Genomic DNA, 23800 nt, shown 5'->3' on the forward strand with positions numbered 1-23800 from the left:
GGAGTCTGTGGTTCTTGAAACTTCTACCAAACCTCAGACACCTCAGATATCCCACAGCTTCATCTCAAATTATCCAAGTCTCTAGGAAAGTGACTGAGTTTGCAGCTACATGAACCCTAGATCTTCCCTACACAGATGGTGCTGGTACAGCCACATTAGTCATCTGGTAGTCTGATGTCTGTGATCGAGTGCACACATGCCCATCCTAGATCTTATACCCAAAGGGAACAGTCACAGGAACAAACACATATAATAAAACAATGGTTCTTTACCATGTAGACTTTAGATACAGTGTAAAGAGTCAAAGTCAAGCACCACGGGAAACAAGCATGAGCCTGTCCTTCTTCCTGCGTGCCCCTGGAGCTGGAACAGGGTCCATGGAAGCACAGCATAAAAGGAGAAAGGACTTATGGTTTTGGAGGGTTGGTCAGTTGCACCACTGTGCTTGGTCAGAATCTCACAGAGGCAGGAAAGTGTCGGGGAGGCTGCTCTTCACACCCGGCACACAGAAAGCAGGGTAAAAGAAATACAGGAAGAGACCATGGCAGGATATAACCTTCAAGGTTCTCCCTTCAGGGACTTACTCCCTCCAATTAGACCCCGCCTCCTTCCTTTTCACCAAGTCTCAATAAAACTGTCATAACGTGAGCCCATCAAGGGAGTGAGCTATTGATTAGGCCAAACCGTCATGATCTAATCACTTCTGGAAACCTCACAGACACACAAAGGTGAGCTTCACTCATCCAGATGATTCTTAACCTTGTCAAGGAGACAGTCAAGGTTAATCACCCCAGGGACAGCCGAGCCACACATTCTTGCTGGCATTGAACAGTGTGGGTTGTTTCTCTCTGTCTGCATCATAAGTTAGCTTCTGGGGCTGTTCATGGCTCCCACACAAGGCAAGGCTCACACATTAGAAAAAAAGGAAACATATTCTTCCGAGGGCTTTGGCTGGACAGTGGCACTCTGCCAGCAAAGGTAAACTCCCTTCCGTGGGGGACAACAGTCAGCTCCAGGATAAACAGTGTGTGTGCGTGGTGGGGCATGAGCAAGGACCTGCCACCCGATGCCACACACTCACAGAATGTACGTCCAGCCATAGGAGAAGAATTTGCTTTTAAACATATAATCATAAGCACTGGATATGCACGTATTATATGCAGATCTGATACTTTAAAAAATCACTTGTGAGGTCGTAATAGCCTTCTATCAACATGGCAAGACCTCAGAAACAGTGTGGAATTATAAAAACCCCTGCACTGCGAACGATCCTGGTGGTAACATACTCGGTACATGAATAACTATCAGCTACATTAATTTTGAACGTGTGCAAAGCAAGAGTGGTTCAGAAGTGTACACAAGAATGGTTCATGCTAAAATTGGGGTCATTGTTACATCTAGGAAAGAGCGAGGTGGGCGGGGGAGGGATGAGTCTGTCAGTTGTGTCTGTGATGTTTTATTTCTGAAGCTGTAGGCAGTGTGGGCATGTGGCTGCTTTGGTGGATTATTCTCCTTGCTTTTAAAAATAAAACAAGATATACATACTTCTGGTTAAACAGATCCCGAGTGTCCCAGAGGCTCTTGGATGGAAAGAAGCCCCACCCCCCATTAGAGGCAGGCTCCACTCCCAGATTCCCAGTTTGTTTTCAGAAAGCCCAATACATGTGTGCATATATGCCCCCCTTAAAACTAGAAAATGGAAAACCCCTGGCACTTGGCTATGCACTTTGCATAAAAACAAAACAACACAACAACAACAACAACACCCTGCAAGGGTCATCGGGGTGGCTCTGTGGGTAAAGACGCTTGCTACCAAGCCTAAAGACCTGAGTTTGAGTCAGAGACCTACATGGTAGAGGATGAGAACTGACTCCCCGCAGCTGCCTGCTGACCTCCACACAGGTGCCATGGCATGCACGCCTCTCCTAAATGTTCAAAAGTAAAAATAACTATTAATGCAGCCACAAGGGATAGGAAGCACAGGAGAAGTGCAGCCTCAGGTGATTTCCTCTTTGAGCAAACACTGTAGATTAGAACTGTATCTAATCACCGTAGAGCATATCACACAAGCTGAGAGCAATGAGTGGCATCATCTCTTGAGCTCACAGTTTTTATGTGGCCCATTGCCAAGAAGTTATCAAGCAGGACCCAGATACCCTTTCAAAAAACATCCTTCCTTCCTTCCTTCCTTCCTTCCTTCCTTCCTTCCTTCCTTCCTCCCTCCCTCCCTCCCTCCCTCTCTCCCTTCCTCCCTCCCTCCTTCCCTCCATTCCTTCTCTTTTTCTTGTGTGTATATATGTGCACATACATGCACATGTATGCACATGCGTGCATGTACATGGGGAGGTTGGAGAACAGGTGAATCAGTTCATCTTCCATCATGTGGATCCCAAGGATGCAATTCAGGTCCTTAGCCTGGCATCAAATGCCTTTACTTGTGGAGTTTTCTTGCTGGCCCTTGGCTGTCATTTATATAGCCACTTAACAATAGCATTAGCACACACATGTGGAACCATTATTGTACCTGTGGTCTATCCTTGACTGAAGGGCAGTTGACTAGGCAGTGTGAGTGTTGCAGAATGAGCTAGGGAGAGCTGGCTTGGTGGCACAGGCTTGTGATCCCAGCACTCTGGAGGTTGAGGCAGGAGCATCTCAAGTACCAGGCCAGCTTGAGCTATGTAGGGAGACCCGGTGAAGGGGGAAGAGTAAGGGAAGGATGAGGATATATAGAGAGCACTGAGGGGACTGGAGTAGTCACCACACTGGATTCTGACTGAGCATCTGTGGAGTTCAGGCCTGTGTGTATAATGCGTAAGCATTCCTTCCATCCATTCGGTGATGAGAACTGCAGGTGTGCCTTGTGACTCTAGCTGTGAAAGGGAAGGTGACTCAGGACAGGTGCTTTCTCTCTGGCGCTGCTGCTGCTTCTGGTGCTGCTGCTGGTCCTAAGTAAAAGTGAGGCAGGGCCTTGTAAGAGAGCTGATGCATTTTCTGATGCTTACACCCAGGGCTGATAAGATCCCAGGACTCAACGAAGTGGACTATTTCAATATGAGAAATGCCACCTTCTCCAGTGTCACCAAAGCTCTTCTATTGCCAGCCTCACCTAGAATTTTTGTGAAACCCTCCTCTGCCTATTTATTTTCATTTTATGTGTATGAGTGTTTTCTCTGTGTGTATGTTATGCACTGTGTGCATGCCCAGTGTCTGGGAGATCAGAAGAAGGTGCTGCATCCCCTGGAACTGGAGTTTTTGCAGACAGTTGTGAGCCATCATGTGGGTGCTGGGAATAGAACCTAGGTCTTAGGGTTGGGGATTTAGCTCAGCGGTAGAGCACTTGCCTAGCAAGCGCAAGGCTCTGGGTTCGGTCCCCAGCTCCGAAAAAAGAAAAAGAAAAAAAAAAAGAACCTGGGTCTTCTGCAAGACCAGCAAGTGTTCTTAAATACTGGGCTGTTTCTCCAATCCCCAAGTTTGCCCCCTTATAAAAAAACAATAAATATAAAGCTAAAAATTAAAATAGTGCTAAACCCAAAACAGATGTATGCAAACTTACATCTTTTGGTAGGTATTATCATATTGCTTGGTCCTAGGGTACTGTACTGTATGTTCAACAGAAAAACACACATGTGCAGTCTTCTACACCCGGCCCAGTATTACTTATTATCGCTTTATTTTTGGCAGTCTGATGGGTGGAAAGCGATGCATGCCTGTTATTTAGCATTTATCGTACTGCTGTGGAAGTCAAATATCATTTTGGTAGGATTCCTTATTAGAGGCATTAGTTGGATGAGGGATTAAATTTATACAGCAGGCTATTACGAAGAAAAAACTCACCTTGAGGCATTAAACGGTAATAGAGTTTAAACTCTGATTTAAATGCATCTCACATTTTTTTCTCTTTTAACCACAGTTTCCTGAAATCCTTCAACAAACAGCTTCCAAGATGGTTGGTACGTTGCTTCCTAAGGAATTTCTCTGGGCTGTCTTTGAGTCTGTTCGGAATAGCAGTAATGAGAGCCCCGGCTCTGACCCCACCTTCGGTGAGTGTTTCTAGGGTGTCTGACCCTGCATCTAGGGTGGCGGGTTGAGTTCGTGACATAACAGAGTCTCCTTTCCAAATGGCGAAACCCACAGGCCAAAGAATGACAGTTCTGTAACATGATCTGAAGTCAGGTGCCAGGCTTGAAGGCTTGAGGAGCGAGCATGTGACAAGCATTTCAATAGGTCTTTTATTTTTTTTTAAAAGATTTATTCTATTTTATTTTATGTATCTGGGGAGTTTTGCTTGCATGCCCACATGTACCACACATGTGCAGTGCCTTCAAAGACCAGAGGAGGGTGCTGACACACTGGAACTAGCACCACAGATGGTTGTAAGTAGTCCCATGGGTGCTGAAAATCGAACCCAGGTCCTCTGTAAGAGTTAGTGCTCTTAACAGCGAGCCATTCTCTACAGCCTTACTTTGGCTTATTTTAAAGGCTCAACCTAGCTTAGCAGCTAAATGGTACAGGTCGGTTGAGTTTGAAGTCACTTAATGACTGTGACTTTCCTCTAAGTTCTTCAGATTTCCCATCCTGTTCTTTAACGGTCAGGGTTTCTCTCTGTAGCCCAGTGGCTTGCAACTCACTGTGCAGTCCAGGCAACCTCAAATTCTAATTCCTCCTGCAGCAGCCTCTCTCGGGCTGGGATTACAGGTGGAAGCCACCATGCCTCGCTGTATCTCAGGTTTCATCCTCTAAAGTGCACTCCGGACTGCAGTGGTCATTGTGAGGGTTAGCAAGTTTAAACCTCCTCAGTTTCCAAAGGGTGTGGCCTGTAGGGGATTATCAGAAAGTCTTCCTTAGCTGAGACCGTCTGGCTATGTAGCCCAGGTTGGGCTTGAACTTTCAATCCTCCTGCCTCAGTCTCCTGAGTACTAGAGCTACCAGGTGTGTCACCATTTTTATAATCTGTACTGAGTGTCTGGTAAATATTGACTCTTACTGGCACAAGGTGGGCAGGATTAATTAGAACTGGCATTGATAGTGATGGGGACAGTGATGGCTGGGGACAGTGATGGCTGGCTGCTGTTGCTTACTTGCTTATTCAGGGTGAGACTTCATTGAGGTATGGTTGTTTTAGGGTCACCCATACTCTGTAAGTAAGCCCAATAAACTCTGTTTCCCCAAGTTGGACCAGTGGAAATTGCACCGCAGTTTGTGTTGGAGCCTTATAAGGAAGGGTAGACAGGCTCTCTCACTGACCCCACAGCTCACAGATTTGGCAAGACTAGGTGGTCAGCAAGCCCCAGGGATGCTTCACTGCAATGTGGTGAAGCCTCTTGGTGGATGTGCAGGTCATTACCACTCGATGGCAGAGGTGGGGGCCCTGGTTCCCTGCTGTCAGCATCAGCTTTTACATTGCCCTGCCTCTTGTGAATGGATCTGACTAGTGAAGATTATTAAGAACACATCAAACACTTCCTGCCATCCTCTTTCCTCTATTACATCCTCACATCTATGCATGTTCCCCAGGTTGTCATGGAGTTGTGACTCCATCTTCAGATGATATCGTCAAGTTAGCTGAAGCCAATGCCTGCTGGGACCCCGAGGTCCTTCTCTGCATGGAGGAGGACACTTTCATCAGGAATGTGGAGCTGCTGGGGGCTGTGAAGGGGTTCAGCCGACCTCAACTGATGGCCCTGAAGGAGAAGGCAATCCAGGTGAGCCCACCCTGGGGAGGAAGCTCATCAGAAACCCAAATAAGCAGCCAGTATCCAGTCCCAGCATCTCTGTGTTTACGAACTCCTTGAGGCCCAGCATCCATGCTATTGTGTTGAAATTCAGTAGTGTGGGCCATGATTTCCTCATCTGGGAAATGGGCATACTGTTGGTACCTCTGTCCTAGGGCAGAGGCAGAACACAGATGATGGATGCATGTCTGAACCAGTCAAGTTCTCTGCATATTCTGGCCTAAACTGCTTGCAAGAATGCTGCCTTTGTTTGCTCCACTTGGAGAACCCCATCATCTGTCTGCAGCTGGCCTCCCCAGTAGCTGCTGCAGAGGGTGTGAAAGGGACTAGCAATAGTTTGACATTTTTAGGAAGTTCCCTTTGAGGGACTGGGGAGATGGTTCAGTGGTTGAAGCACTTTCCTTGAAGGTGTGAGGACCAGAGTTTGGAATCGCAGCACCCAAGTAAGAGTAGGTGGAGTGGGGGCCTTTGCAATCCCAGTTCTTTGGAGGTAAAGAATGGGGAATGCCTGGAGCAAGTTGGCTTAGCTCAAAAAGCCAAACCAGTGAGCTCTGGGTTCAAGTGAGAGACTCTGCCTCTCTTATAACAGTGGCTCTCAATCTTCCTAGTGCTATGACCCTTTAATACAGTTCCTCATGTCATGGTGACCCCCCTGCCCAACCAAAAATTATTTCATTGCTGTAATTTTGCTACTTTTATAAACCATAATGTAAATATCTTTCTGGCTTGTTGAGTCCGCAGTTCTCAGAACATGCAGATACAAGACATCTTGGTTCACATTATCTGTTACAAAAATGATATAGCACTCATTATTCAGTAACTTGTCTTCCACAAGCAATGTGTTTCTCTGTATCGAAAAGATAAATATACATCAGCGCTCTGTGACTCGTCTTTATTTAGCTAGCCGTAAGCTTTGGATCCTTGGGATTTTTATAAGTGCTTCATGACAGCCAGCGTTCCATTGCTGTGACAAAGTACCTGAGTAAAGACAACTTAAAAGGAGGAAAGGTTTGTTTTGGCTCATGTTTCAGAGCCTTCATTCAGTCCATGGTCAGCTGGCTCTTGGCTTGGGTCTGAGGTAAAACAGAGTATTATGGTAGAGAGGGCATGATGAGGCATAGGTGCACTCACACATGACTGCTGGGAGAGGAGAATGGTGATGACAGACAGACAGACAGACAGACAGACCGCAGGCTTCCCTGTATTCTTCAAAGGCTGTGCCCACATGACTTTTCTTCCGGCTTGTCCTCACATCCTAACATTCTGTTTAGCTGTAAATTCATCAGTGGATTGATCTCTCAATGGAGTGATTGCCCCCACAGTCCAACTACCTCTCCATAGCAATCACCTGCTCGAAACCAAGCCCTCAACATACGAATTTTGGGGGACTACTTCATGTCCAAACCCTAAATAAATCTTTGTACATGTTTGAACATATGACTTGGAGCACTTGTCTCATAATTTTCTAAAGCTTATTTCCCAGAAGTGCAGCCCTCCCTCAGAAAGACTATCAGCCTCTGCAAGGATTTTGGCATGCATTGGTACAAAAGCTCTGTGTGTGTGTGTGTGTGTGTGTGTGTGTGTGTGTGTGTGTGTGTGTGTGTGTGTAATTCACTCTATGTCTGGACTGCTAAAAAATACCTTATCTTGGTTAACTTATGAATAACAGAAATTTATTTCTAACAGCTCTGGTAGCTAGGAAGTCCATGATCAAGATTCTCTCAGATTCAATGTCTGGGGAGCATCAATTTCTCTTAGGTGATGGTTTCTCACAGCATCTTGCCCTCATACAATGGAAGTAGGTTGGGAGCTCTCAAGATCTCTCTTATAAGGGCAGGGATTCCATTTATGAGGGTGGCGTCATTTTCTAGTACCAGCACATTAGGGATTAGGTCTCAGTGATGGATTTTGGGAGGCTATTAAGTAGAGACCACAGCAGGTGCTGCCACTAATGTTTGGTCTGCTCTGTTTTTCTCCTACCTAAAGGTTTGGGACTTGCCCTCCCACTGGAAAGAACACCATGTTGTCTCCCTGGGGCGCATTGCTTTGGCTCTTAATGAGAGTGAGTTGGAGCAGTTGGACCTCAGCTCCATAGACACCGTGGCATCCCTGGGCCAGCAGACAGAATGGACCCCAGGACAGGTGGGTAGATAGATGTTCCTGGGTCTTTTAAAGATCCCTTAATTGCTTATGCTTGACTCCCCCCACCGCCCCCGAATAGATTTATACTACTTAAAATAGCTTCTTTTATGTCCTTGCTAGGTTCCAACATCATTGTAATTTCTGTCTGTTTCTTTCCTTTTCTTTTCTAAAGACAGTGTGTTGTGTGTGCAAAAAGATACTCTTGAAGGGCAGAGGAGGGCACCAGCTCCCCTGGTGTGTAGCTGGAATTGAACTCTGGTCCTCGGGAAGAGTAGCAAGTACTGTCAACTACTGAGCTACCTCTCTAGCTCCTCTCAGTCTGTGTCTATGGACTGATTTTATTTTCTCGAATTAAGGGTTATACTTATTTGAAAACCTAGTAATTTTTCACTTGCTCTGAGTCAAAGGCAGGGAAACAAGGACACTTAGTAATTTTGTCTGATTGATGAACATTAAGAACTTCACATCACTGAGAGTGTCATTTAGGTGCCTGACAGTGGTGGTGCATGCCTGGAATTCCAGCAATTGGGAGGGAGAGGCAGGTGGATCTCTGAGTTCTAGAACAGCCAGGCCTACACAGAAAACAAAACAAAACAAAACAAAACAAGACAAGACAAGACAAGACAAAACAAAACAAGACAAAACGAAACACCCCATTGTCTTGAAAAAAACCAAAAACTAGACTTTACTTTGCTCTGAAATATATGTGTTTGCTAGTAATTTTATCTTTTTGTTGTATTCTCATGAGCTTTATTGGGGTGGGGCGGTCTTTATTCTGTGGCTTCGCTGAGAAATGGTTCTTCCACAGGATATTCCTATTCTCCATGTGTTATGAGGTCTCTCCACTCTGGCTGGAGGGAGAGAAAACTTTCCAACTCTATGTGAACTTTAAGAACTGCACAGCCTGCCCCCTTCTCCTGACTTTTACCCTCTGAGTGGTTTTATTCCCAACATCCAGACCTGTGGAAATGAGGAATCAGTACTCAGGAGGACATCTTTGCTGATCTCTAGAACTCTCTCTCTCCAATTTCCTCCTCTTTCTCTGCCCCTGAAGTGAGCGTGCTTTGGCCTTCCTGAACTTGGACTTCTCTCTCGTCTCTTTGTATAATCATTTATAGAAAACCCCAGATTGTCACCTCCGTGAGGCTGCTTTTATGGGAAGAAAACATTCTAAGAGTTTGATTTCACATCTCTGGGGACCGTGCGTGATATTTATACTGGCTTAGGCTAGATCCTGGGCACAGAAATTGTATCCATAAAAGATGACTAGCACATATTTTTTCTTTAAAAATATATAGTTACACATGCATGTTTCATCACATAATAAATATGTATTGAGTAAGTGAACGCAAAGACACTCTCGTCTTCTAGAGGTCAGCAGGAGTGGGTTTCTTGGTAAGTGCTAAGATTTGAACTGGTAAGGACAATAGCAAAGGTTGGCTTTTTGACCAGCCTTTGGTTGGTTGCTAGGTTGGCTTTTTGACCTCGGATCTCTGTCTTCATTGTAGCTTGACCACTGGGCTCCATTGGTCTTTTCTGACTTATGTAGAAAGTGCTTCTGGGGGACAATTTTAGGGCTCACTTTTTGTTTACCTGTTTCATGATCCCCCTTACATGCTGCTTGGTTGTTCAATATTTTGTTTGGTTTTCTAGTTGTTGATGATGGGTTGAAAGTCTGTTTGGTTGCTGATCTCTTGTGGGTTAAAAAGGTCCTCCCCCTGGGGCTGGGGATTTAGCTCAGTGGTAGAGCCCTTACCTAGGAAGCGCAAAGCCCTGGGTTCGGTCCCCAGCTCCGAAAAAAAGAACAAAAAAAAAAAAAAAAAAAAAGAGGTCCTCCCCCCGTTTTTGGTTTTGATTGGGTAAGGCATTTGGGGTATCTAGCTACAACTACCTCTGTGTGAGCTTCCTTCTTGGTCAGCCACCCCTCAGTGGTTATTTTCAGCACTATGAGCAGCCCTGTCAAAGTGTATCCCTGTTCACTTATTATACCAGAAAGTCTGCTGTCAACTCCATTCATATGGCTGTTCGGCTCTGAGCAGTCACTCCTCTCTGGGGTAGAGTATGATGGTTGGTTATGCCTGCTACAGTAGTGGAGTCCCTCTCTCTACTACAGTGAGTGGAGTCTCTGTCTGTATGAATACATGGTGATCTGAGAGTGGGGGAAGGTGTGTGGAAGACAGATTAAATCCTTTCCACAAAGATCTTCGATTTCAGTTCCTAGAACCTACAAATACAATTTATTCCATTGGAGGAAAGGGCTTTACAGATGTAAGTCATTTAAAGATCTTGAGATGGGGGCTGAGCAGATGGGTTAGTGCTTAAGAACACTTGGCTGTTCTCAGTTCGTTTGCCCGGAAACTGGGAAAGGGAATAACACTCGAAATGTATATAAGAAATACTCAAGTTAATAATAAAAAAAAATTTAAAACAAAAACAAAACAAAAAAAAAAAAAAACACTTGGCTGCTCCTGCAGATGACCTAGGTCCAGTTCCCAGAGTTCACGATGTGTGGCTCACAACAGCACCTTACTCCAATTCCAGGGGATCTGATGCCTTCTCCTGGCCTCCACAGGTACTTGTACGCATGTGGTGCGATACATATACACTCAGGCACACACCCATCCATGGAAAAAAGAGATGCAAAATTACCCTGGTGGGTCCAATGTGATCACAAGGACCCTTCCATGAGGGAGCCAGGATGCCACAGCCATCCTGTATTCCATACAGGATAGAATAGAGGGGTATTTGATGGTGAAAGGCGGGGGTGGGGTGGGCTGGGCAGGGGAGAAATGGGTTTGCTAAGCCGATGGCTTTGAAGATGGAAGAAGTGGCCATGAAAGAACTAACCAAGGGAAGAACTAACCAAGGGAAGAACTAACCAGGAGTTAGGAAAAGTGAGGAAATGCGGCTTCTCTAAAGCTCTCCAATGGAACACACCTTACTGACTCATTTCAGGGCGGAGAGCCTCCGGAATTGCAAGTGAATCCACCTGTTTTACCACGAGGTGATACTTTGTAACAGTAACAAGAGAACTAAGTAACAAGTCACCTCCCCTTCTCTGAGTTCGTTTCCTTGTTTGAAGAATAAAAAAAGGATTGAACTCAAGGAACTGAAGTTCCTTCTACTAACATTCCGCAGTCCCATGGTTCTCTAGCTCTAAAACTGGTTTTGACTAGTTTGGGAAGTGCCACACTCCATTCCTGATATTAAAATGATTTTATTTGCAGCCTGGAAGAAACGGAAAAATAGATCTAACTTAGAAGCTGGAGCATCCCTTTCCCCGTGCGCCAGTTTTAATTCTCTCCGATGGCAGCGAGATATATCAATATGTTTGAAAAGGATATGAAAACGTAACATTTGCATATATCATTTGCAGTCAGTTCTTCCACCTCAGCCTCCAATCAAACCTTTAAATGCATGTTTCTAGATTAATAGTCAGACCTGGAGGAACTACATTAGCAGATAGTTCAGCTTAAAACCTAATGTAAGGGAGGAAAAAAAAACCATTATAGAAGCCAGAGGGATGAACGGAGAGACTGAAGTTTTACAGCTACTCATTTTTCTGTGGTTAATATTGCCTACAAGTGTTGGTATTAATTGTCTCAGACTCATTGCACATACACTTGTCCAGCCGTTCAGGGAAGTGTATTTTAACTTATCACCTGGCAGGCTGAGCTTGCACTTTCTGGGTCCCAGGTGCAAGGGCACTTTAATACCACATCTTCAAAGCAATTTTGTCTGAATTGTAATTTTGCACTTTCATTTTAAAAATGAGCGTTCACGTTTGAGGAGCACAAATTGCCACGAGTCAACTGGTAAAACCCGATTATGAAGACTTAATAAGAAAAATTTAGCCTATAACCACTCCACTCTGAATGAGCTGGTCTTGTCTGATCTCGGGGGCTAGGCAGGGTGGGCCCTGTCTAGTACTTGACTGTCTGGGGATACTGGGTGCTGTTAAGTCTCCTTTTTTTCATCTCCAGAGGCAAACATCTTTATTGGCTAAGACGACTGTGGTGTCTCTCTGTCTGGGTTTTAAATTTTTGAGTGTGTGTGTGTGTGTGTGTGTGTGTGTGTGTGTGTGTGTACCCTAGGTTGGCACTGGGAGACTTCATTCTCTCTCTCCTCTTTATTCAGGGTTTCTTAATTGAACCCAGAGCTCACTGATTTGGATGGTCTAGCTAGCCAGCTTGCTTCTGGGATCCCTGTCTGTGGCACCCTATGAGCCATGTCCCCAGCCTCTGTCTGGGTTTTTGCTGTAGAACCATTAGTCTGTAGCAGAGTAATATTGTTTTAGGCTCTTCATACCTCAGTGGTGAAAGAGGAACGGCATTAATATTTGGCCAATAGGGTTGTGCTGAGGAGTAGCTAGGGCAGTGTAGGTAAAGTTGTCCGAAGGGTGCTGCAAATGCTCAGTACCCAGCATGCCAGCTTTTGTTGCTCTGGGTGCATGCATAACATCCAACCAAATGCATGCAAGCTGCAGTCTGTACTCTGAACTCATCCACAGCAGCTCGTAGCTATGTACCATTGAGGGTGATTCATCAGTGGCCAGTCTGTTAGTTTCTTGTTGCTATAACAAAATACCCAACACAAATAACTTGAAAGAAGAAAGGTTTATCTCACTCATGGTTTCGGAGGGGTTAGGCCATGGTCACCTGGCTTCGTGTGTTTGGGCAGAACACCATGGTGACAGGAATGGGTGGTGGAGGACGGTGCCTCACTTCCTGGTAGACTGGATGCACTGAGTAAGGAAGACACTGGCACCAGGGAGAACCTTGAAAGGCAAGTCACAGTAGTCTACTTTCTTCAACCAAGTCCCACCTTCCGAAGTTTCCACAACCTTCCAAATGAGTGCCACCCACTGGGGGTCAAGTGTCTGACAAGTGAACATTTCATATCCACAAGTTTGTCTTGTGATGGCACAACACTGATGCCTTTTCAGAGAAGCATGTCTCTTTCTGTGATGCCTGTGGCCCACACCCTAGAGTGGTCATTTATGCACTGAATCAATCATAAAGTATTAGCAGACTTTAGGCTAGATCCTTGGAACACAACAACAAGCTAGACGTGATCCTTTGGGGATCTGCCAGTGAGACGGACAGAGAATAGTTGTCTCCGCAGATGTAGACACTAAATAGACCTGAGGGGCAACAGCAGCCACATGGGAAGTAGAACTCCACTGTAGCATTTCTTTTTTTTTCTTTTTTTTCAGAGCTGGGGACCGAACCCAGGGCCTTGCGCTTGCTAGGCAAGCGCTCTACCACTGAGCTAAATCCCCAACCCCCACTGTAGCATTTCTATACTTAGTATTTCTCAGCAATTTTCTCAACATTGTAACTACTTTACATTGTGATGCCAATGACGGGTGTAAAGGAAGTGGGAACAATGCCTTTGTCCCATGACCTATGCTCCTCCTGAGATGCTCGATGGCCATGCTTCAGTGCCTTCTTCCCACCTTTGTCTTCTGACCTCTTGGAATCAGTCTTATCTGCTACATCATCGTGTAGCTCATCCCCAAGGATTGATTTAGATCCTTTTCAGGTCCTGTGTAGGTAAATCCAGTGAACCAGACCCAACGTAAAGTAGCCTGAGTGAAGGAAGACATTTATTGATGTTTGTCTTAGTTACTGTTCTATTGTCATGACAAAACACCATGACCAGGGAAACTTATAAAAGAAGGTGTTTAATTTGGGGTCTCACAGTTTCAGAAGGTGAGGGCAAGACTATCATGGTGGGGAACATGGCAGCAGACAGGTAGGCATGGTTCTGGAACAGTATCTGAGAGCTTACATTTGATCCACAAGCACAAGGCAGGGAGTGGGGGGCTATCTGGAAATAGTGTGGGCTTTTGAAACCCCAAAGTCCACACCCAGTGATAGACATACCTGCTTTAACAAGGCCGCACACCCCTGATCCTTCCCAAACAGTTCTACCAACAGTTCTCTATGCATTCAAGCATATGAGCCTATAGGACCACTCTCATTGCTGATAAGAGAAAAGTTCAAGTTCAGAGTTCAGGAACATCTTCAGCCAGGAGCTTCAACACCATATCTGGGAATCTAGTTCTCTCCATATTGAGGAGTTCTGCTTTCTTTTGTATTTTCTTTATTCTGAGGTTGGTAGGGCTTCTCAGTGTAGCAGGTTCTAGAAGATAACTGTGTCTACCATTCCAAGGATCCCTGTGTATTTCTCTGGGGTCAAGGGAAAAAAACAGAAGCTCTTCTAATTATTCTAGCCAAAATCTTGGTTAGTTCTGGCTAGAACACATGTCTAATCTGCAGCCAGTCACTGGAGCCAAGCAGAGAAATGACATGATTAGGAGGGGACTAGGCCATGTCATCACCTGCAGATCCCATGATGCAGTTGGCTCCAGCTAAACCACACGGGGGAGTAGGGGAGAGTGGTTTTCCATGGGACAAGTCATGAGGTTGGAATAGCTTCTCAGCTGGAATCACACAAGATCCTGTAATCACACAAATTTCATTGGAGCCACTGCTGTATAATTTTTTTATATTCTCTGAAACTAAAGACTGAGGGAAAGATACAGTTCTGGAGTAAAGAGAGAAAAGAAAAGTCAATCTAGCTTGAGCTTTTCATGCAGAAATGGCATTTGAATTGGGCTAAAACACAGAGGATGGCTGGGTTTTATTAGTTGGAAATGCAGAAGCATGTTTCATATGGAGGAGATGGTTTGAGCAGAAGCAGGGAGGCAGGACACAGAAGGTCTTACTGGAGAGTTGTGGAGACAGATGCTGGAAATATTCAGCTCTGGATGTCCAAGAATTTGAACAGTCAAGCCACCTGGAAGTCAAAATGATTTCCAAAGAAAAGAAGCTAACAGATTTCTTTTCTTTTATTAATTTTTATAGGCTAAATCCATTCTGCAGGAATTCCTTGAAGATTCAGGCTGTGGTATCCAAGATCTGAAGAGCTTCCATTTGGTTGGGCTTGGCCCTACTCTATGTGCCATGGACCCCACTGAAATACCACTTATTAAGACCTCAGAATTCAGGTAAGCAAAATACTAGAGTGCAAAGTGGAAAATGTTCCACTCACGCATTCATCATTCCATCCATCCATCCATCCATCCATCCATCCATCCATCCATCCATCCATCCATCCACTCTCCCTGCCACCTATATATACCCACCCATCTATGATCTGTGCATGCACCAACCTATTCATATATCCATTTATCTACTTGTCCTTCTGTCCATCCATCAATCTATCCACCACCCACTTATCCACCCACATCCATCCAACCTATCTATCTACTTATCCATCCATCCACCACCAATCTATCATCCACCCACCCATTTATCTACTCATCCATCCATCCATCCATTCATCCATCCATCCATCCAACACCAATCTATCATCCACTGACCCATTTATCTACCTATCCATCATCCATCCATCCATCCATCATCCATCCATCATCCATCCATCATCCATCCATCTATCCATCCATCCAGATGCTCTTCACTTTCCAATCTTTGTACCTTTCTGGGCTAAAGTAGGCAGTGGGATTTGCTGGATCCTGTTGAGGTGCTGAGATTATTTATCCTGTGTGCATTGCTTGATGGCTGGAGAGCCCCCCAGACTCACCAGACCCCTCCTCTCTAACCAGGGCAGTGGTAGCTAGAATTGGTACACTGCTCTGCAGCACCCCTGTCTTGGCTGGATTTAAGAAGAAAGCAGAAGTTGTATTTGGGAGACCCACCGAGTGGACCAGCTCCATCTTGCAGGAGCTTGGGACCATTGCAGGTAAGTCGCTCTTTAAATTTAAAATTGGGGCTAAAGTAAAGCATAACAGAACAAAGTAGTAATCCTCAGCCACATGAAGCAAACATGAAGGAGTTCTAAGACTTAAGTTCAAGACTTAAGTTGCAAGGGACAGTGTCCACAAGTGTGCCTTTTAAATGAGCCATCTCAGGGGTTCTTTGTGTATATTATAGTCTCAAAATCATTGATCTAGAATGTGATTCAATTGGATCCTAAATAGATTTATACCTGGTCTTAAAGTGTGTAAATGAACCCCCCTCTGGGTATACATGCCACTGTAGGAGGTCAATCAGGGCTAATGTGACTCACGTATTTTCCTGAGTTGATTAAGGAACTGGATTCCCTAGCTGGCTGTCCTGTGAGGTGAGGAATAGTGCTTCCCCGGGACTCACTGATCCTGCACATTATGCAGAACCGTTAACAATGCCGTGGAGTTCCACAGCTTGACTGACAAGCTCACGATTCTTTCTCTCTCTAGCTGGGCTAACGAAGGCAGAGCTCCGAATGCTTGACAAAGAACTGATGCCGTATTTCCAGCCATGGGCCATAAGATGCCTGCCTGGTGAGGTATTCAAAGTAAGCGCTCATTTCTCCAGGGAGAGATGGGAATTCCACTTCAGATCACACAGGGACATGGGTGACAGGTGTGTCTCCTTGGGGCTTCCAGCCAGCCCTTTGCTTTTAGGGCTGGAGAAGATCTAAGTGCAAATGATGGATGTCCAAATAATTTCAAGTGTTTTTTAAAGACTTTTTTTCTTAAAATTTCATTTTATCTTATTATTCTTTTTAGCTCCCTCCCCTTCATAACCTATGGTACTGATTGTGTATTTCTGGAGGGATGGCAACCTCATACCCCTGTGCAAAGCCCTTGGGGACAGATATGTTTTAGAATCCAGAAGCTTTCAAGTTTTGTAAAATTCACGGTATGTGCCTTAACACCCCTAGCAGTGTCGGAGGGAGCATTTATAGGCAAACGTATTCATTTTGAGGAAGAAAACTTGACAAGCCACACTAAATACACTGTGAATAGCCTTCCATCCATTCAGGTCCAACTTCTGCTGCTGGCTTGTTGTAAACTTTGGAAAAAACTTTCAGTTTTCAGAGCCCATTGACTTTGGATTTGCAGACAGGCGTCATGGGGTTGGAATGGACAGGATGCTCTGATGAGTGGGACTGACCTTCTATGTTTGAGTATTTTGCCTGCACGTCTGCCTGAGTACCAGGTTTGTGTAATGCTTAAAGAGGCCAGAAGAGGACATTGTACTCCCCGAGACTGAGACTGGAGTTTTAGAATCCACTCTCTTTGATTGTTCAATCAATGGATTGTTCAATCTCACTGAACTCCAATCTCAATCTTGTATTCTGAGACTGAGGCTGTGGCCTCCATGTGGGTGCTGGGAATGGAGACTGGAGCCTAGGACCTCTGGAAGAGCAAGCAGCAAATGCTCTTAACTGCCAAGCCCTCCCCCACCCCGTACACACCTCAAGACAGCATTCTTCACTGATTTAGTGCTCAACCAAGGGCTTAGGCTGGCGGAAGACCAAGGGACTTAGCTGGCCCTGTCTCCCCAGTGCTGGGATGCTGGCTGAGCTATCCCCACCCTTTTCTGTTTTTGAGATAATGACTTAATGCATTGTTCAGTTTGCTTAAGTGGTATGTAACCCAGGCTGGCCTTAAACACTATGCTTGTCTCAGCCTCCTGAGTGCTAGGATTATTGGTATGTGCTATCACTCTTGGTTCAGTTTTGGTGCTGTTGCTTTCTGAGTGACACAGGGACATATCCTGTCTACCTCACTGGGATGCTGGACACCTACAATACCATGGGCAACTATTTGTGGGAAATAAACAGCTGGCCTGAAGGGCACTGCGCTAGTTACTTACCTGTTGCTGTGACAACAACAACAATAACAACAACAACAACAGACGGAAGCAACTTAAGGAAGGAGGGGTTTATTTCAGCTCAGTTGTAATGGGTGCGGTCCAGCATGGCAGTCGGGTCACTAAGCCTGTGTCAGACAGGAAGCAGAGGGGGGCTAGAGGCCAGACCAGGCTGTGATTCTCAAGTCCCACTAGTGTTGCACACCCAGTGGCCTACTTGCACAGAATGGATCCACAACCTGCCAAGTGCTATCAACTGCACATTAACTGTTGAAACACAGAAACCAGAGAGGAATGTTTCTGACTCAAACCACCACAGCCACTGGGCAAATTCCTTCTTCCTCTCTGGCTATGCTGTACTGGGAGGCAGTGAGTCACGTACCTCTGAAGCACTTCCCTCTGGCCATGTTTATGGTTTGAGTGGCTTCTTTGTTCAGGCGGTTGCCGACTGCTGGAATTTCTATTATCTACAGCAGGATGAACTCCAGGTTAGGCTCATCTGGACTCTGGAGATTCTCCGGTGAACAGGTCATAGCACAGTGCCTTCAGGGGCCAGGGAGGTGATGTCAGAGATGCTGCAGGCTGGGTGTAGTCTGAGCTGAGCTGGAGAGCCCCTGTGTGTGTGTGTGTGTGTGTGTGTGTGCGCGCGTGCGTGTATGTGTCTCTCTGTGTGTGTATGTATGTGTGTGTGAGTGTGTGTGTGAGTGTGTGTGTGAGTGTGTGTGTGTGCATGTATGTGTCTCTCTGTGTGTGTATGTATGTGTGTGTGCATGTATGTGTCTGTGTGTGTGAGTGTGTGTGTGCATGTATGTGTCTCTCTGTGTGTGTATGTGTGTGAGTGTGTATGTGTGTGTGAGTGTGTGTGCATGTATGTGTGTGTGTCTGTGTGTATGTGTGTCTCTCTGTCTCTCTGTGTGTGTGTGAGTGTCTGTGTGTGTGCATGTATGTGTCTCTGTGTGTGTGTCTGTGTGAGTGTGTGTGTGTGCATGTATGTGTCTCTCTGTGTGTGTATGTATGTGTGTGTCTGTGTGTGTCTGTGTCTCTCTGTGTGTGTATGTATGTGTGTCTGTGTGTATGTGTGTCTCTCTGTCTCTCTCTGTGTGTGTGAGTGTATGCGTGTGTATGTATGTGTCTGTGTGTGTGTCCCTCTGTCTCTCTGTCTCTCTCTCTCTCTCTGTGTCTGTGTGTGTGTGTCTCTGTGTGTGTCTGTCTCTCAGTGTGTGTGTGTCTCTGTGTGTGTCTGTCTCTCAGTGTGTGTGTCTGTGTGTGTGTGAGTGTGTGCATGTGTATGTATGTGTCTGTGTGTGTGTCCCTCTGTCTCTTTGTCTCTGTCTCTGTCTCTCTCTCTCTGTGTCTCTGTGTGTGTGTCTCTGTCTCTCTGTGTGTGTGTGTGTGTGAGTGTGTGCGTGTGTATGTATGTGTCTGTGTGTGTGTCCCTCTGTCTCTCTGTCTCTCTGTCTCTGTCTCTCTCTCTGTGTCTGTATGTGTGTGTCTGTCTCTGTGTGTGTGTGTCTGTGTGTGTGTCTCTGTGTCTGTGTGTGTATGTGTCTGTGTGTGTGTGTCTGTGTGTGTGTCTGTGTGTGAGTGTGTCTGTGTATGTCTGTGTGTCTGTGTCTCTGTGTGTGTGTGCGTGTGTGTCTGTGTGTGTGTGTGTCTCTGTGTGTGAGTGTGTTTGTGTGTGTCTCTCTGTGTGAGTGTGTTTGTGTGTGTGTCTGTGTGTGAGTGTGTCTGTGTGTGTGTGTGTGTGTGTGTGTGTGTGTGTCTCACCCCAGGTATGTCAATGCAGTGTGACCACATGGACCTAGTGTTGCTGGATCTTCTTTGCTTTTTTTGGGGCAACCAGAAACTTTCTTTTCCATGTGAAAACTCCTGATTCTACATATTGGTAGCCAATTTGAGTTTATTTTTGAAAACACTATAGGCCTAGGGTTTCAATCCGGCTGTGGTTCACAAATCAGCAGCAACAGAAAACAGATAATGTCTATAATCCAGATTCTGTTGGTGATAGGTGTGAGTCAGCCTGCCACCTACGAAGGGAAGGGCAGTGCCCCAGACAGGAGGAAGGGCACAGAGCTGCTTCCTGTTTGGGAGAATGTAGATCCTGGCTTGGAGGGAAGGTCAGGAGGAGAGGAGGCAGGACTGGCATCCTGAAGGTGCCATTGTTGTGTTGAGGAGCTCCTGATGTGGTGTGAGGGAATGCAGGGAAGGGTTGTAATCGGGGAATTCAATCTCAGGAGGCATCTGCCTGGACAGGAGGGAAGTGAGTGGCCAATAGGAAAGGAAGGGATAAAGGAACAGAAGTATGTGGACTCCTAGCTTTTGGGGGAAGCTTTAAAACCGTGAAGAGATGTCAGAGGTTCTTCTGCCGTGCCATCTCATTCTAGTCTCCCCAGAGCTAGCCACCAAGTCCTTTTGAAGCTGTGTGACTTCAGAAAATATCTTGTACACTGAGAATCACAGTGTGCCCAGCAGAGTCCCCCACATCTGCTGTCCATGGAAGCATTAACAAAAAACAAACAAACAAACAACAAACAAACAGTCATGGCCCCTGACCTCCACTGAGCTACCAGGATTCATCAGTCAACCAGGATTCCGATAGTCATACCAAAGGGACAGGGACTGGCCTCGGAGGTGAGTCACTTCAAAGTAAGTCCAAAAGCCTAGAGAGGTGACATAATTTGGGAAGATCACGCAGCTGGTGTGTGTGCAGATTCAGGCTGGCATTCAGGCCAGAGCTTGTTTCTTCCAAGTTTCCTCTGGCGCAAAGTAATTACCAACGCTCACATGGAAAGCCAAGACCCCCTTTAATGCTTTTAATTACTTCAAGGAAAAGTCTCAGCTTGGAGCGAGAATGGCTTAATATCCTTATAATACTTAAAAAATCTCCCATGCTTTTTTTTTTAAGAGGCCCAGAGTTCAGCTGCTGTTGGTGGACGAATCAAACAGGGATTCAAATATAGTTTCTTTCAGCCTCTATTTCATGCTTATAGTCATGGTGCAAGGGTATGAAAGTTGTGAAGCTATGAGCAGGTAAAGGAGGTTTGGAAAATCTGGAGAGGGTTTACTGATTACCGCCTCCCCCCCCCCCCCCCCGCCCCCGCCCCCACCCCGGACTTTCCTGCCTGCAGGAGCTGTCCACTGAGCAGATCGCTTCCCTGGGTCCTCAGAATGCAGCCTTTGTAACCCACTCCCAGCGCCTGCAGCTCAGCTCCTCACAGCTGCAGAGCCTCCAGAGGGCACTAGATGGCGCCAAGACTCACTTCTGGCAGATCGATCCAATGAGTTCCAGCCCTACCTGGCCAGCCTCCACTGGGTCCCCAACAGGTGAGCAGAGGACACCTGCCTCAGCCCCACCCCCATTCCCCTTCTCTGAACCTTGGTCCACCCTGCAAGGTGGGGAGGTTCCCATGATTCAGGGCTTGATAGACATTGGGTATCTGCTCTCAAAGATACACCTTAAGTTCCCACCAAGTTTCCTTTGAGCACTGTCAGCTCCTGCATCTTTAAAACCACCTCAGGGATCTTTAAAAGACTTCGAACTTCCTGGGTGTGACCCAGAGTCCATTGAGTCAGAATCTCTCAGGACTAAGGTCATTTCAATGACTCCTTCATCCACCTACTTGCTCCCGAGTATTAATCAATCACTGTGTATCTCTTCAATACCTATTATATAGGGACCAAGAATATGGATGCAAGTAGGGCAGGTCAATAAGACCTCAAAGCCATAAGATGAGGGAGGCAATAAGGAGGGGCAGGTGATGTCAACTGAGGGCTAAGCAAAATGGGGAGGCAGGAGGAAGGGAGAGGGAGGGAGAGGGAGGGAGAGAGGGGCAGTTCCCCAGACCAGATGCCATTACCCCTGTGCTATGGCTTCCTCTTCTTACTTTTGTTGACTCCTCCCCTTTGCCTCTCACTCTCTGACATCTTCCTGACACCTGTCTTGAGTGGGTACCACCTTTGGGGTAGGTCTATGCTTCTGGTCAGACAGTTTAGAGGAAGCCACATGCATCACCCTTCCCTCACAAATTCAGTCAGGGAAGAGTGAGCGAAGACACGGTGTTGGCGAGACTCTGAGGCCTATGGTAGAGAGAGAGGATGATGGAGGTGAGTTGCATCCTGAATAGGGGATAACCTGAAAATACTCAGATCAGAAAGAGAACTTCGTGCCTAACTAGGGCTCCCTTCCCTTTCTTTTCTCCCTGTCTCCTTCCCTTCTTTTCCTTAATTAACAGCCCCCATACCCACTCCTCTCCTTCCACAGAGGATGTGGAATCAAGAACCTGACAATTTCTGTGGCCACAAGTAGCACCATCAAATAGAAGCCATGCTCTTTTGCAAACTTTCATTGAAACATAGAATTTGTACGGTGTTTTGTATGGTGATGCAAAAATGGATAACACATATAGCTTTAGACGCATGTAACTTTAACATATAAGACCTGAAAGTTATGTGATAAACCTTTCCCCCCTGTCCCCTGTCTCCCAGCTTTTCAGTTCTTCTCTCCAGGGTTAACTGAGGTTGTCAGTACCTGAGGTATTTATCTACATAACCTGTACACACACAAATAAGTCAAGTCTACACTAGCCTTGCACATTTACAAGGGGTTTTGTATCCTTGTCCTGCATCCTGCAGTTTGGATCTGTGGATCTGACGATACCCCTCAGAGGCACTCTGTGCCCTCTGTGGGAACAGAACAATGGCTGGCTATGGGGTCGAGCCTTAAGTGAGTAACCAGACTTGTATGTGTAGGTTCTTAGTTGGGTTACCATGTTTTCTGTTACAAATAATGCAGCTGTGCAATCTCGCCAGGGGCAAGTACTTTTTTAAGTTAAGAGAGATTGTCAAATCCTCTGCAGAGAGGTAAATATCAGCCTTCTCTTGAGACAGCCATGTCAGAAAGGGGCAAGGCAAGACCCTACATGTCTTTCCTCCACTTACCTTCAGCTCCCCAACACCCACCCCCACCCCCACCCCCCCAAGGCTGCCATCGGGTGAACCCTTTTCTGGGAGTCTGACTCTTTTCACATTTCTTGTTTCTTAAACACTGGGGAGTGATGATTAAATGCAGATTCCCAGGCCTCCCCCAAGAGTTCCTGAATCAGCAATGCCCCCGGGCACCTGAGACTTGGACACACTCTGCTCCCTGACTCCTTTTGACTAAGTCGTGTCTGGTGCATGCCGAGTCACACAATCCAGTTTTGTTCAGTTCCTCCCTCACCCGCGTTTAAGGGGTGAGGAAGTGGAGGTGTGCATGGAGCTGGCCATGGTGCACCCACCCTCTGCAGTCCACAGCGACTTCACCGGCCTTCTTGCCCTGTGTTTGCTTTCAGGAGAGCCCACCTTCCAGGCTCTTTGGCTTGGCTGTCCCCTGCTGCTTCTGATGGCCAAATCCTGATGCCCAGTGGCCTGTTTAATGTTGTGAGAAGCTGTTGAAAGTGTGGAGAGACAGAAGCTGCTTTCAGACCGGGGGAGACCTTTACCTGAGGAGCCTCAGGGAGGGCAGGAAGATCACAGGGTCTTGGAAAGATAATTATTAAAAACCATCTTGCATTCTTAAGCCAGCCTGTCTCCCTGGTGGGTATTTTTTTTCCATTCCATGTTGACTTGGAGACAGAGAAGCTGCGGTGACGGAAGGATGGGGGGAGGGAGAGAGGAAGAGAGAGGGAGATAGAGGGGGGAGAGAGAAGGAGATAGAGGAGAGAGAGAGAGAGAGAGAGAGAGAGAGAGAGAGAGAGAGAGAGAGAGGAGAGCATGCCCTTTTAGTCAGGGGGCGATTTTGTTTCCAGTCTGGCTTGATTTCCCTTCCCTGGAGCACCAGGCAGCATTAGATTTCTCCTTCGACACTTAGCTGGGCTGAAATAAATGAATCTCTCAACAGAAGCCAATATTCTTGCCTGATTGCTGCAACTAATTGATGTTTTGGTGGGTATCACATTGCTTGGAAATTAAAACATTTAACACGGCTCAACATTAAATCAATTTTTAAATACATTTTCCAGATGTTTCCATTTTCTTGGGAATCAGCGGAGTTATAAGTTAACCTTTCTAAACATTTTTAGTCTTAGTAGAGGGTGTGGTTTTAATCTGCTCTGGGCTTTGGTGAATGGGCTGAAATAAAAAGATATAAAAATATATTGGATATGTCAATCATTGAAGCGATTTCTGACCAGTGCAGGAAACTCAGCCCCTCCCCTCACCCCGCTTGATCCTGCTGGGATGAACTTGTTTCTAGAAATTGCCAGGTTCTTTTAGTCTTAG

The 23800-nt window shown here is 46.1% G+C and overlaps 1 protein-coding gene across 3 annotated transcripts in view; it reads left to right on the top strand.

Moving 5' to 3' along the window:
* The window catches only part of Otoa (otoancorin), an 81256-nt gene extending 58153 nt beyond the window's left edge, over positions 1 to 23103 (top strand). For 2 of the 3 annotated variants that reach the window (XM_087582801.1, XM_087582810.1), the window contains 8 exons: positions 3911 to 4040; positions 5515 to 5702; positions 7719 to 7874; positions 14747 to 14889; positions 15508 to 15644; positions 16141 to 16238; positions 20671 to 20866; positions 22873 to 23103. In XM_087582801.1, the coding sequence (XP_087438927.1) occupies positions 3911 to 4040; positions 5515 to 5702; positions 7719 to 7874; positions 14747 to 14889; positions 15508 to 15644; positions 16141 to 16238; positions 20671 to 20866; positions 22873 to 22937 (1113 nt within the window). In that variant the 3' untranslated portion in view covers positions 22938 to 23103. 3 annotated transcript variants of the gene reach the window in all.
* Positions 23104 to 23800: the final 697 nt, after the last annotated feature.

Source organism: Rattus norvegicus, chromosome 1 (genome assembly GCF_021556685.1).
Source record: "Rattus norvegicus strain SHRSP/BbbUtx chromosome 1, alternate assembly SHRSP_T2T, whole genome shotgun sequence".
In the NCBI taxonomy this organism is placed as follows: domain Eukaryota; kingdom Metazoa; phylum Chordata; class Mammalia; order Rodentia; family Muridae; genus Rattus; species Rattus norvegicus.